At 36.4% G+C, this 14,726-nt stretch overlaps 1 protein-coding gene across 2 annotated transcripts; it reads left to right on the top strand.

Moving 5' to 3' along the window:
* Positions 1-209: 209 nt before the first annotated feature.
* On the top strand, positions 210-13,124 carry dnajc21 (DnaJ heat shock protein family (Hsp40) member C21). Of its 2 annotated transcripts, XM_051676837.1 has the most exons (13): positions 210-289; positions 480-618; positions 969-1,062; positions 3,277-3,400; positions 3,903-4,031; positions 6,553-6,857; positions 8,193-8,353; positions 8,842-8,935; positions 9,440-9,604; positions 10,147-10,195; positions 10,971-11,134; positions 11,323-11,407; positions 11,674-13,124. In XM_051676837.1, exons 2-13 carry the CDS (start codon positions 522-524, stop codon positions 11,830-11,832), a joined length of 1,626 nt encoding a protein of 541 aa, XP_051532797.1. In that variant the 5' UTR covers positions 210-289; positions 480-521; the 3' UTR covers positions 11,833-13,124. The 2 variants fall into 2 exon arrangements, with proteins under 2 accessions (XP_051532797.1, XP_051532796.1); XM_051676836.1 differs by having other exon boundaries at positions 215-618.
* Positions 13,125-14,726: the final 1,602 nt, after the last annotated feature.

Below are 14,726 nucleotides of genomic sequence, written 5' to 3'. Positions count from 1 at the left end.
ATAAAAATAATAATAATAATAATAATAAGTAAGGAATAATTGACCATTGAATTGTTTAAAAATAATGCACACCTGAGGTGGTATTGCTCTTTCCACAAACCTTTCACATATCTGTGTAAAATGTATATATTACACAAAAACTTCACACTTCAAAAGCCACAATTCTCAGCCAATGGCAGTGTTTCTCAGGTGTGACGTCATTTCTATGCGCCGCTGATGCACACACACCGGCTTCGTGCGATTCCTCTAACCAGCAAAAATTGTTTACTGTTCAGGAAACTTGATTAAGGTAACTTATTGGCCTCATTTTAGACTCACTTTATTATGTTTTGATGTAGCATTAGGTTAGCGCTGTTATTTTAATATTTGTGTGATCCACGTGCGCACGGTGGTGGGCTACATTGGTCGACGACTCTTGGCAATAAAGCGAGACAGATCAGTTTGTGCTGCAATTAATCAAAGCGGTTTTCCAAATCTAGTCTTAGTAGTTTGTCTGGGATCTACATCAGTTCTGGACCAAAATGAAGTGTCACTATGATGTACTGGGCGTTAAACGAGACGCGACGGATGATGATCTGAAAAAGGCCTATCGGAAATTAGCATTGAAATGGCATCCAGGTATTTGATTTCATCATGTCTGTAACTTCATTAATCAATAATAGAGATTCTGAATCATTATTGTAATATAAAGCTGTAGCCGTGCTCTCATGTTTTCGGTTTTGGTGTTATAAGTCTCACACTAATCAAGTATGTTGTAATTATTAATTATCTATACATAAAGTATTATGGCTATGCCATGGTCCAACAGTAGTATCAGATGGTCATGCCATTGTACTTCGATTTGTGCATGGCACACCAAGGTATTTCAAAGATGGTATTGCCATGGGATATGTCCAAAACAACATGACAGTATCACGGTACTTTGTTAGGTTAAGAAACATGTAGATGTTTTCTAACTCTGATTCCAGACAAGAACCTTGAAAACGCAGAAGCTGCTGCAGAGCAGTTCAAGCTGATCCAGGCTGCCTATGACGTTCTGAGTGATCCTCAGGAGAGAGCCTGGTAAGACCTCAAACATACCCGCTACAGACACCCGCCATGGTAACCATGATTTCCACCAAAATATCACCATTACTACAGTTATTTTTGTGACAGTAAAATCATAATACATTGATATGGGAGTTCCTTCAAACAATGTAAGGAGCTTCATAATCTGTTTTGATGGCTGTTGGTGATTAATACCAAGTTACCAAAGTTTTATTTGTAGTAACAATGGTATTTTGGTGTGCCTTTTTGTTTTATGTGGAATTTATTATCATTCTCTCGTTCTCACAATAATGAGGAAAAACCATTGTTACAGACGTGACAGTTGTGAAAGCGGCACTTACCTATACATGATAGAACATGCAAACTTTGACTTCTTAGACATTGGTGTGGTATCCATTAAAGCTACATGATTGATTGAGTTAAGATTGATATCGCAATATAACCTTGCGCGATTACTAATCCTGGAATGCTTAATAATAGACTGCATTCAGCGCTTCAGTCAGCATTGTGTAAGCAAGCGGCACCCTCTAGTGGTGTGTAAGTGGCACCCTCTAGCTTGGAGTGGTGGTGGTGTAGTGGGCTAAAGCACATAACTTGTAATCAGAAGGTTGCTGGTTCAATCCCCACAGCCACCACCATTGTGTCCTTGAGCAAGGCACTTAACTCCAGGCTGCTGTAGGGGGATTGTCCCTGTAATAAGTGCACTGTAATTCGCTTTGGATAAAAGCGTCTGCCAAATGCATACATGTAAATGTATTGCAGGAATAGGATTAGTTCACCCAAAAGTGAAAATTTGCTGATAATTTACTCACCCTCATGCCATCCAAGATGTATATGACCTCCTTTCTTCTTCAGAACAGGATTTAAGATTTTTAGGAATGTATCCCAGGTTTTTAGCTTCATCCAATGCACTAATTGTGAAAAGTGAATGGACACTAATTTTTGACGGTCCAAAAAGCATATTTAGTCAGCAGCAAAGTAATCCACACGACTCCCGCCGATCAAGTAATGTCTTCTGAAGTGAATCGCTATGTTTGTGTGAAAAACGAATTGTTAATTACAATGTTTTTAACTTAAAAAAAATTGTTTCCTCTAAACACAGAATGCCTCACGTCGCTGTCGTGTGACATCATCACGCTCTGTTTACCACAGAGGAACGTACTTCACGCGAAAGTTAGGTCAATTCAAACAGCTACAGAGAGCTGGAGGAAGTGCCAATTTAAGGTTAAAAATGTTTTAATTAACGATTTGTTTTTCACACAAATGTATCGATTAACTTCAGAAGACATTATTTAATCGACTGGAGTTGTGTGGATTACTTTGATGCTGCCTAAATATGCTTTTTGGACCATCATAAATTGGTGTCCATTCACTTGCATTGGATGAAGCTAAAAACCTGGGATACTTTCCTAAAAATCTTAAATCCTGTTCTGATGAAGAAAAAAGGTCATATACATCTTGGATGGACTGAGGGTGAGTAAATTATCAGCAAATTTTCATTTTTGGGTGAACTATTCCTTTAAAAGGGCATTTTGTTAATTTGGTAACTTTTTAGTTTTGTATGATGTGGTTGACATTTCTGTTGAATATGAATTTGTGATGTTCTACTATATACAGTACAAACATGCAAAATGTGAGTTCTGTTGTTCTGAACCGCAAAGACAGAAGTGCAATAATGTTTTAGAAGTACAAAATAATCTTTTTTTACATCATGCTTTGATATTTTTTTTTTTTTTTTTTTTTTTTTTTAATATATATATCTTCTATTTATCTTTCATTGTGTCTCTCTTTAAAATTTTGGCCTGTTATGTTCAACAGGTCAAATCCATGTTCAATAGAAATTTGTTTTTAGAACAATAAAAAGCTTTTGTACATTCCTGATGACATAATAAGTTAAGTGGCAAAATTTCAGTGTCGGCCAATAGTTTTTTTTTGTTAAAATCGGTATCTATATTGGCCAAAAATGTTTTGAAACTAGTTGTTTGTCCAAATTATATTGCATGATGTTCTACTGAATGTTTTTGTGCCATCAAACAGCCTAAATATCAAATAGCCTATCATTATAGACCAATAATTAATTGCAACAAATGTTTTTTTTTAATTTTATTTTTATACATGTATGGATGAATAACTTATAAAAAATGCTAAGCACAACCTCACTTTTCTGCCTCACTATACAATTATTACTGTCATTGATATTTAAATATGATTGAGGTACTTTTGTTAAAGGTATGATAATCATCGGGAGGCACTGCTGAAAGGTGGAGTCAATGGAGAGTACCAGGATGACAGTATTGATCTGTTGCAGTACTTCACTGTCACCTGTTATTCAGGTTACGGAGATGATGAGCAGGTAAATGAACAGAAGATAGAGAAGCAGGGATATATAAAACTTACTGACTGTTTTGTACTTTTTAGGCTATGATAAGGCTCTAGATAAAACTCACATAAAAACGTAAAAGTTTATGGTAAAAACATATTTATTGGTTCTATATTGTATGAGTTATTTGGTATTAGCTCTTTTTTGTTGCAAAAGCTATTTTGCTGTTTATAATGTCATTTTCATTAAATAAAACCTAAACAATTTAATTTACTGTAATAGCTGTGCATTAGAATGATTAAAATTAAAATATAAAAGAATAAATAAACAAATGATGTGATTGCATAAGACCCTATACCACTAGATGGCAGTAGATGTTCATGCTAAGAATGCATGTTAACTTTACTTGACTTGTATTCCTTTTTATGTCTATGAAGGTTTTTTATTTTTTATAATTATTGTAATGAAAATTTAATTTGTTAGTATGTGTGTTCCTCACTACTTTCATTGATTTCTCTCTTAATTTGTTCTGTAGGGCTTTTACACTGTATACAGGAACCTGTTTGAAAATATAGCAGAGGAGGAGATGGAGCACTGTAAGAATGAGGAAGACGAGGACGAAGCGTTTCCCTCATTTGGAGACTCTCAAAGTGACTATGACACCGTATGTACCCACTCTAGCACACATTACTGGGACAATCAGAAGATTAGAGCTTTCATCATTCATCAGACATTTTAACCAAAGCAATTAGTATTTAGATTATGATTATTAATTAATATAATTAATGGTTATTGGTGATTACTTAAATGCTGTGTGTATTTTAAGATATACAGCTACCTCAAGAATTGGTTTGCTGATAATGCAGAATAAGAAACACCCTTTTTTTTATTTTTTATTATTTACACTCCTTTTTTTTTTTGAGGGGAAAAAAACTTTGTAGAAGAGCGAAGATACTGCGTCAGGTTATGCTGAGATAATGAAAAATGTTAAGGTTGCAGGCAAGAGATCATCACACAACATTTTGCTTGATATCATGAATTATATGTAAAGAGGATAAAACTATTTGCAGTAGTCCAGTATTTAAAGTTATTTATCCAAAAAATCCCCCTGGTTCATTGCATAATGTGTAGCAACTTCTAGAAATCTTTGGCCGAGAGTGAAATCTTGTATTGGAGGTCCCAGCTGGCCAGGAGCTGCATCGATTTGATCAAAATCCCCTTCACAGTGATGAACTGTGTTTACTGCATTGTACATGTCCGAGTTTTTCTTTATGGTCTTTGGGGCAGAGGGGGTGAATTGTGAGAGCAATGCAGTGTAAAGTTAAACCACTAGATTTGAGTTGTGGAGGATAGATCCCAAACGACAGCGGGCCTAGTACAGAGCCCTGTGGCACTCTGCTGATAAATGTGTTTGGTACAACAAAACAATTATGCTAATTTGGTAAGTTACAAGTGAATGACTGGAAGAAAGTGAGTGCAGATCTGGGGATCTCAGCCAGTGTGTAGGTCATTATTCACCATATCAAGTGTGGTGAATAAATCCAGAAAGAATCTGGATAAAGGTTGTGGATGCTTACTGCAGTCACTGTCAGGACATCCTGACCTTATGTAAAGTAAATAACAGGGACATTCCTCCAGTTGTGACATGAGGTTGTGTCTTGCTCAAGGGCACTATGGCGGTAATTTATGGATCGTTTTTAAAGTAGTCTGTTTTAAAGTTGGCAGAAGATTGAACAGGTAATTTTGACTAGGTATCTGGACAGGAGGAGTCCTATGTGCTTCACGGTTAGTTGTCACAATTTAGGAAATGCAAATTCAAAGATTCTCAAATCTTTGAAATATATTCAGTTTTATTTGAGGCACTTAGTAGTAACAAGTTTAGTAAATATTTATGTGCAGAACTGTTTCACTTCTGTGTTATAATCTGTGCTTGTTACCTCTTGATGGACAGAGATTTTGACCTTTCGTCTATACTGCTATGCCATTGTTTCAATGTTTTTCTTATGGTTTGAAACCTTGTATGCAAACGATTCCATGGTGTGTCAGAATTGTTTAGCTTTTAAGTGAGTGCAATTTTGGGAAGGAAAAGTAGAGGACTGGATTTGGGTTAAAGTGGAAGGATCATGTAGTCTTGGGGTGATTATTGATTAGTCTGATGTCAACCATCTCAAAGCAAGTTATGTGTTCATTCGGTGAAGAAGGTAGAGTGAATCTTGGGACAGTAGGTAAGAATGGATTGTGCTTATTAGAGAGAGATGCAATCATTTTACCATAAAAATTGAGTACTTAAGCTTCAGGATGGAGTGCTTTGTTTACATCATGGTTCTTTGTGAAGTGCAGTACATCTTAGACCTCACATATTATTAACTTGGCAGAATTGAACACAAAAGCTTTCGAATCTATAAATACTTGTCCGTACAAGCTAGTAAGGGTAACAGGGTATTTGAGTGCAGTTTTAGTTCCAAACATCTTTCAGACCCAAAACTTGCATTTGGTTCAGGCAAACAGCATATTTATTTTTATTTTTGAAGAGACCAGTTTCTCCAGGTTCTGAACTTGAAGGTTCACCCCACTCCAAATAGACACGAAGGCTCTTCACCATACTTAACTGTTTCCCTTTCCACTGTGGCTCATACCTGCACTTTATCTAATGGATCTTTTGGAGTGTTTCTCCTAGAAATCTCCATTCTTCATAATGTTGGTTAAAGAATGAAGCCTCAAGGAATCCTTAAATGGCCACAACGGAAATGGCAGGGACATGGCTGTTATGCCATGACTTGGTTCGTTTTGCAATTCTTAGGATATATGATGTAGAAATCTTTTTTCAATACATTCTTACACAGGCAAGATCAATCCTGAACAGAGAGGGAAAAGCAACAATTAATGTATTTAGCCAAGAGCAATATGCTCTCTGCTTTGTTAGTAGTTGTGCAACAGGAATGCATGTGTAACAGACATGAATAAGACATAAGTGATTGGAATTACATTTTTGCCTGGTGGAAGATAAATCTCATAGACTTGTATTGAAAAGGGCCCCCAAACTTAATTAGGGACCAGACTACCATTTAGGCTTGAGGGTTGGCTATTTTGACATGGTCCAGTAAGCAACCACCTAGCCACACCCTGGCAACCATCCACATTTCTTCTTTTCTCCCTAATTCTTGTGCTCTATCTGATTCTATCAGGTGGTGCACCTGTTCTACGGCTACTGGCAAAGCTTTTGCACGCGCAAAAACTTTGCATGGAAAGAGGAATATGATACGCGGCAGGCCTCTAACCGCTGGGAGAAGCGAGCTATAGAGAAAGAGAACAGGAAAACCAGGGATAAGGCCCGGAAAGAGCACAGCGAACTGGTGCGCCAACTAGTGGCCTTCGTCAGAAAGCGCGACAAGCGTGTTCAGGCCCACAAGAAGCTGGTGGAAGAGCAGAACGCAGAGAAAGCCAAGAAGGTGGAAGAACTGAGGAGGAAACAAAAGCTCCATCAGGCCAAGTGAGTAAGAAAAGCTGCCTGTTTTTCATTTATATGCTCTTTTATGAGCACCAAAGCTGTGTTGCACTATTGGCTTACCAAAACTAATTTAACGATGACGATCCAAAACAATAAGTGAGGCTGTATCGTGGTATTGGAAATGCTTTGTTGTGTTGAAATAAAACTTGGTTCATGTCATTCTAACCATGCCACGAGGGTACCAGAGAAGTTTGGGGATATCACCATCTACTGGTAAAAACAAAACAAAAAGAAAACTCACAAATTGACATATTTGCTTAGTATGGGCTAAAATCAAATACCTGGCTTCTTTAGATCCATTTGGTCATGCAGAATCCAGCAATACCAGTTTTTTGTCCAGGCTCAGATTATTTTCAGAGCAAGCTGCATTAATGTGACCAAACAGATTCATTTTTTATTTTTTTATGACCAATACGCCTTCATTAATTCATTTGTGTGAACGAAAAATAGTAAGCCAGGATTTATCATGAATACTTTGGCTATTTAAAGAAAACTTGGTAGGTGTCTTTAGCACCATGTTCTGTGGGTACCTGAGAAGTTTGGGGACAGCGCCCCCTATTGATTATATAGTAAATTGATTTTTGCTACTCCTACACATTTTGTCCAGTTCTCACCAAATTTGACTCAGATGATTTTTTTATTTTATTTTTTTAAATCCCCCTTTTCTCTCAATTTGGAATGCCAAATTCCCACTACTTAGTAGGTCCTCGTGGTGGCGCAATTACTCACCTCAATCTGGGTGGCGGAGGACACGTCCCAGTTGCCTCCGCTTCTGTGACCGTCAATCACGTGGCTTGTGCATGACACCGTGGAGACTAGCAGCATGTGGAGGTTCATGCTACTCTCTGCGATCCACGCACAATTTACCACGCGCCCCATTGAGAGTGAGAACCCCTAATTGTGACCACGAGGAGGTAACCCCATGTGACTGTACCCTCCCTAGCAACCGGGCCAATTTGGTTGCTTAGGAGACCTGGCTGGAGTCACTCAGCACACATTTTAACAGAACAATTGATGTAAGTGCTTCTGTAAAACTATAAGCCTCACATTTCTGCCTTTGAACCCTCCAAAAGTGGCCCCGTTCACTTCTATTGTAAGTGCCTCACTGTGACCTCGAGGGACGAGTCAAATTTGTTTTTGTTGTAATCAACATTATGCCACAAATGCTGTCGATTGAGCTTACGTGTACTGAACACAGAATATTCCTGTTAAACAACTGACAGTTGTGGCATTGTGGTGTGGTGGCTATACTTCATTTTATTTTTCTGGTAATGTTCACTCTCCCACCCTAAATGAATGTATGAATTGTGTGTTCAGGCTGGCTGAAGACTATAAGGAGCAGAGCTGGGCCGCTATGTCAGAGCTGGAGAAAGAACTGCAGCAGATGGAAGCTCAGTACAGTCAAGAGTTCGGCGATGCGTCAGACTGTGAAGAGGAGGTGGAAGATGAGCAGGAGAGAGATGACGTGGTTGAGAGTGGTGAGTTCTGATGTCATGTACACAAACACATACTTAAAGTAAGTGGGTTCTAGGTAGAGGAGGGCATCAGTTCATGGGCCAGGAAAGGTTAAAAAAGCAATGGCTCTGTTCCAAAAAGTATGGAGCTGACTACTGCCTACATTGATTCCAGTTGAGTTGGGCATTAGCATGCAAACTAAGTGATACTCTAATAAGATTAAATGTATATAGCACATTAAAATATGTGATTGAAGTGTTTGTTTTTAATTATATGAAACCATTTTTTATCGATACCTTTCAGTATTGAATGACATTTCACATTGGCAGCTGGATTTATTTTTCACTGGAGTATTTTTAAAATACACATAAACAGGACAAGTTTGAACAGTTTGTGAAACTAATCACACATTCATACCCAAATACAATGATTCACAGGAGCTTTATTATCCATGTCAAGTGTTTGTGAATAATAGGCAGGATATGTATGTAAGCCATTTGACTTTTCTCAGATGCAGTTCAGGTGGATGCTGCTGCAGAGATGGAACATTTTTACGATGACTTGTATTGCCCTGCCTGTGACAAATCTTTCAAATCGGATAAAGCGTGAGTGACTTCCCACACATAATGCACTGTGAAACTATCTTTCCATGCACTCTCCTTCACCTCACAGAAAATAAAAATATACGTTCATCAGTGACCAGTGAAGTAAGGTGACATTATGTATGCTGCTATGTCATTAGCAATGGCCCCTAGTACACAAAATAATTTTTCCTAATGTATGTCTGTTCAAGATTTGAAAGTAGAAAAAAAGCATTTGTTACATTCCTGTAGTAATTCCTGTACATTCATACAGTATATAAATATGAAAATGTGTTAGTTTCATAATATTTCCTGAAAGTACATTAACTAGTGATCCGATCATAATAATGTTTTTTTAATAATTTACCAAATTTTGACTTTGTTTATAAGTGTGTTGTTTATCTGTTATTTTTTAATAGATATATTTTTATAAATAAAAACAATCTGCACATTTTTGCACTAATTGATTTATATTAGACCCATAGATTTAATGAAGCAGTCTTTCCTCCATGTCTTGACTCTTTTCAGCATGAAAAACCATGAGAAATCCAAGAAACACAGAGAGATGGTGGCATTGCTACGGCAACAACTGGAGGAGGAAGACAAGTCACTGAGTCAGAACTCTGCCGACAGAGATGAGGAGGAGGAGGATGATGATGAAGATGATGAAATTGATGACACACCGAGACAAAAGTAAATCTCTTAAAGCTTTTTTTTTTTTTTTACATTAATGTGACCCCATTAATGACTACTACAACAGTATCATGGTACTATATGGTTTCACTTTAATACTCTGTTTGTCCGAGTACCCAGTTTGTATCAAGAACTACAGCTGTATTGGTCTTGTTTGCATTTGTATTTGTGTTGCAATTAGCATTTTAGATGTGCATCATTTGTTACTTTTTGGGTAATTTGTCACGTTCACAATATTTGCTTATCTGATTTGTAAATGTCTGCTTAGAACATAAATTTCTTTTTGTGAAAATAAGGAGGCCAGGCCATGCATAGCTGACATATACTGCAATAATAATGTAATTATTCATGTAATGGTTGCAGCATATTTGTATTACTATTTAAAAATGATTAAAACTTATTTTAGAGTAAAAACAACTGTTTTTTAATATATTATCTAAAATAGAAAGATGAAAAAAGATTGTAGAACATCTATTTGAGTTTGAGTCTGTTAAAAATAGGTCATCTGCTCCTCTCCAATGATTAGTTATTTTTAATTACAGATTGTCTAAAAGGCAAAAGAAGAAGAAACGTCAGCAGAAAACAGTAAACGTAAGTGACTTTGTTTGCAATTTAATCTCTTAAATGGATAGTTCATACAAAAATGAAAATTCTCTCATTTCTCACCCTCATGCCATCCCAGATGTGTACGACTTACTTTCTTCTGCTGAACGCAAATGAAGGTTTTTAGAATATTTCGGCTCTGTATGTCCTAATGATGCAAGTGAATGGTGACCAGACCTTTCAAGCTCCAAAATTCACAAAGGCAGCATAAAAATAATCCATATGACTCCATTGGTTAAATCTATGTCTTTAGAAGCAACATAATAAGTTTGGGTGAGAAACAGATGAATATTTAAGTTATTTTTACTATAAATCTCCACTTTCACTTTCACATTCTGAAAGTGGAGATTTATAGTAAAAATAACTTAAATATTCATCTGTTTCTCACCCAAAGTGATCGCATCCCTTCAGAAGACATATATTTAACCACTGGAGTCGTATGGATTACTTTTATGCTGCCTTTATGTGCTTTTTGGAGCTTAAAAGGTTTGCCAACCATTCACTTGCATTGTTAGGACATACAGAGCTGAGATATTCTTCTAAAAATCTTTGTTTGTGCTCAGCAGAAGAAAGATAGTCATACACATCTGGGATGGCATGAGGGTGAGTAAATGATGAGAGAATTTAAATTCTTGGATGAACTATCCCTTTAAGGATCTAAGTATTTAAATGTTTTTTTTTATTTTTTTAAATTTTATTTATTACTATATATAATATAATTATTTATTTATTACCTGCATTTTCTGTTGCGGTTGTTCTGTAGAATCTTCCAGAAGAGCCAGAGGTTGACAGTCCAATCCCACAGTCCACAGAGGAGTGCCCCCCACCTGCATCTGAATCGGGCAACAGCGAGGATGCCCCTGTTCCCTCTGAGGACCCAGATCAGAATCTAAAACAAGAGGGATGTGAACCCACAAACCAAAAAAGGTGTTTCTCATATGCTTGATTAAGAACTCGCCAGTTTAAAATCTAGATATTGGGCCATGTGTAAAACACATATAAACCCATGTTTTTTGGTTAAAGTCCAAAAATGTTCAGTACAGGAACGTCTGTATATGGTTGTGCACTAGAGATTCAATCACTGAGGTTGACTCTCAATGTCAATTATTTTACAGCTCTGCAAAGACAAAAGGGAAGAAAGGAGGGAAAGACTCTAAAAAGAACAACAAACCACATGGAAGTTTGGAAGTTTCACAAGAGGTGTGTATGTTAGCTGTTTTATTGTCATTGAATTGTACGTAACTGGATGTTGACTTACAATAACTTGCTTTTGAATAATTATAGTTCAATCAGCTGACACTGGGCAATTCAATTAATGAAAAATAATACAAAATAATTGTCAATTATTCCTTATGTTAAACTTTTTATAACTAAATTCTAAATTGGTGCTCTCTAAAGTGTAATCAATGGAAAACAGTCAATGAATTGTGGTAAAATGCTTTTTAATTTTTATCTGTTCCTTGTAGAAGGAAGTCAACCTCCGCTGTGTTACTTGTCAGTACGAATTCACCACCAGGAACAAACTTTTCGATCACTTGAAGACCACTGGCCACGCCACTGCACTCTCATCTAGTAACACTACCCAAACATGCAGGAAAAAAAAAGAAACAAGGAAGAATAGATAACCAGGAGTGCAAATATACTTATGTAAAAGACTGAAGTCCCTCCAGACATGGAACCCTCTACAGTATGGATATATCTATACATTGACCGCTTGTTTTAATAACATGCAGTTGACACGTTTATGTGTGTTTGTATTTCTGTTCATTCTAGAATGAATCTGTGCCCTGTGGGTTTACAGTTCTTTCACAACACATTGAATGTGAGAAAATGTCTCTGAGAGTTGTTCTCTGTAGGTGAATGAGACTTGGACATTATTGAGTAGACAACCCCAAAATCAAACCCTCATGTCATTCCAAACCATGACTGACTTTCTTCTGTGGAACACAAGAGGAGATATTTTAAAGAACGTTATCACTGCTATTTTTATCCGTACAATAAAAGTGAATGGAGACTGAGGCTGTCATATTGGTTTGGAACAACATGAGGGTAAGTAAATGATTACAGAATTTTCATTTTTGGGTGAATCATCCCATTTAATCCCCTTGTTTTTTGGAGGTTAAACATAATTGTCTTGCTGTTAAAGATGGCACATTTTATGGCATGTTTAGTTAAGTGATACAGGAACTGCTCTTAAATTGTTTGCATAATATTCTGCAAAAATCTATAAAGTGTGTTTAATGTAGTGCCATGATCACTTTTTCAGATTTCCTCCAAAAGACAATATGTAAGGAATAATATTCCCCTAGACGTTTTTTTCTTTTTGTGTTTTTTTTTTGGTTGTTGTTTGTTTGTTTATAGTAAATGTTTGTAAATATGGGAATGTTGACTACTAGTAATGTGCTATGCACCAAGTTATCATAACACAGTTATTATTAGGAATTGAATTTATCAGGTAAATGATCTTGAAAAGGGCAAACGCTAAACATTCAAATATTTGTTTTTATTCTTCAAAGTGTGTGAAAGGTCAGCTGGAATATGAAAAGGCTTAGTCTTATGCAAAACAATACCAAGGGCTTTCTGGGAAAAGATAACCACGAGAAGAGAAAACAATATTGAATGATTATTTAATTAACAGTTGCTCGTTTTGCAGGCCTTAAATATCCGTTGATGTTTGAAGGAACAACGGATTCATTATTATTTCACAAAACTGACCTTGCCCTAATCATATAGGTTATAAATGCTATTTGAACTTGGGCATGTGTGAATTTAATCCTTGCAAAATAGGGTAACATGTATTAGGCTGCCACAATGAGTGTTGTTTTAGAGGTGACCCTAATGTAGGTACTGATTTAAAAATCAAGTATTAAGATATTGCAGAAACCTCTGGAGTATATAAAAGTAAATGCAACAGAAATATGTATTTTTTGTGCTTGACTTTAGTGCTTTTTTAGCACTGTGGTGAACCATCACAACATAGTAATAAGTTGCTTTACTTTCTAAAAAAAACTTGCAATGTTTACATTACACCTATGTGGGTGAATCTGTCCAAAGAAAAAAATTCTTGGGAGATACTCCTACATAACACATTGTGTGTAAAATCAATTTTTTTTAATGCAAGTAGTTTATGTATCCAATGCCTTATAGTCATCTAAATGTCAACATTAGTTTGATCTAAATACTGAATTTCTCTTACATAAGAAAATCTATCAAGTTCAAATTATAAACACCAGTACAGCAACACAAACGTTATAGCAAATGTCATGGTGCACTGGAAGCCTGTGGAAAATATTCTTAATTTGATGGTTTTAATTATTGCAATGTCTTGCTTTTAAAGGAATAGCCGAGTTGTTTTCACAGCAGTTGTCATTTTTTCATACCACTTTTTTTATATATATATATTTAAAAAAAAAAATTCTGTTGACTAATATATCAAGACATTCACAGTTTGTCATATTAAAGAAGTTAGTCTAGATTAAAACTGGTTAGTTTCTCATCATATCCTCACCCATCCCAGATTTACATTTATGCATTTGGCAGATGCTTTTATCCAAAGCAACTTACAGTGCCCTTATTACAGGGACAATCCCCCTGGAGCAACCTGGAGTTAAGTGCCTTGCTCAAGGACACAATGGTGGTGGCTGTGGGGATTGAACCAACAACCTTCCACTTACCAGTTCAGTGCTTTAGTCCACTATGCCATCACCACTCCCAGATGTGTTTGACTTTCTTTCTTTTGCTGAACACAAAGATTTTTAGAAGAATTTCTCAGCTCTGTAGGTCCATACAATGCAAGTCAACAGGGTCCAAAACTTTGAAACTCAAAAATCACATAAAGGCAGCATAAAAGTAATCCATACGACTTCAGTGGTTAAATCCATGTCTTCAGAAGAGATATGATAGGTGTGGGTGTGAAACTTAATATTTAAGTCCTTTTTTTACTATAAATTATCCTCCCTGCACACTAGGTGGCGATATGCATGAAGAAGGCAAATCGTCAAAAACAAAAGAAGAACTCTTAAGCCTTGTGCACACTGTCAGCGTTTTTGTCACTGGATGAGACAGGAGACCATTAAATTTCAATGAGAGCTGGCGAATTCCAGCGACACAAGTGAAAGCGACCCTTGGCGACAGGATGTGGGTGTGTCAAGAAACGCGATAAAGTTGAGAAAAGTTTTACTTTATACAAATGCAGAACGATATAATAAAACGATGCGTGGAAAACCATGTCAGAAATTGATATTTGGAGTGAGTTTGGTTGATACACTGAAAGATCGTTCATTGACATAATTGAACATTGCTGCAATTTATAACACTTTCCCCTCTAGAATGCAAATTTTTAGCAGGATGATGTACCAGAAATCGTCAGTATTGAGAGTGAGTTTAATGCGTACAATAACTGATTGTTCGCCTTGTTGATGATATGATGAGTTAAGCACTGCTGCATTTTATAAAAAAACATCCCCTGCAGAATGTTTATTATTAGAGGCAAAACAAATGATTCCAAGACAAAAAAGAA

The sequence above is a fragment of the Myxocyprinus asiaticus genome, chromosome 38, assembly GCF_019703515.2.
Source record: "Myxocyprinus asiaticus isolate MX2 ecotype Aquarium Trade chromosome 38, UBuf_Myxa_2, whole genome shotgun sequence".
Lineage (NCBI taxonomy): Eukaryota > Metazoa > Chordata > Actinopteri > Cypriniformes > Catostomidae > Myxocyprinus > Myxocyprinus asiaticus.
The sequence above is the reverse complement of the archived record's forward strand: the minus strand, read 5'-3'. Positions and strand labels throughout refer to the sequence as shown.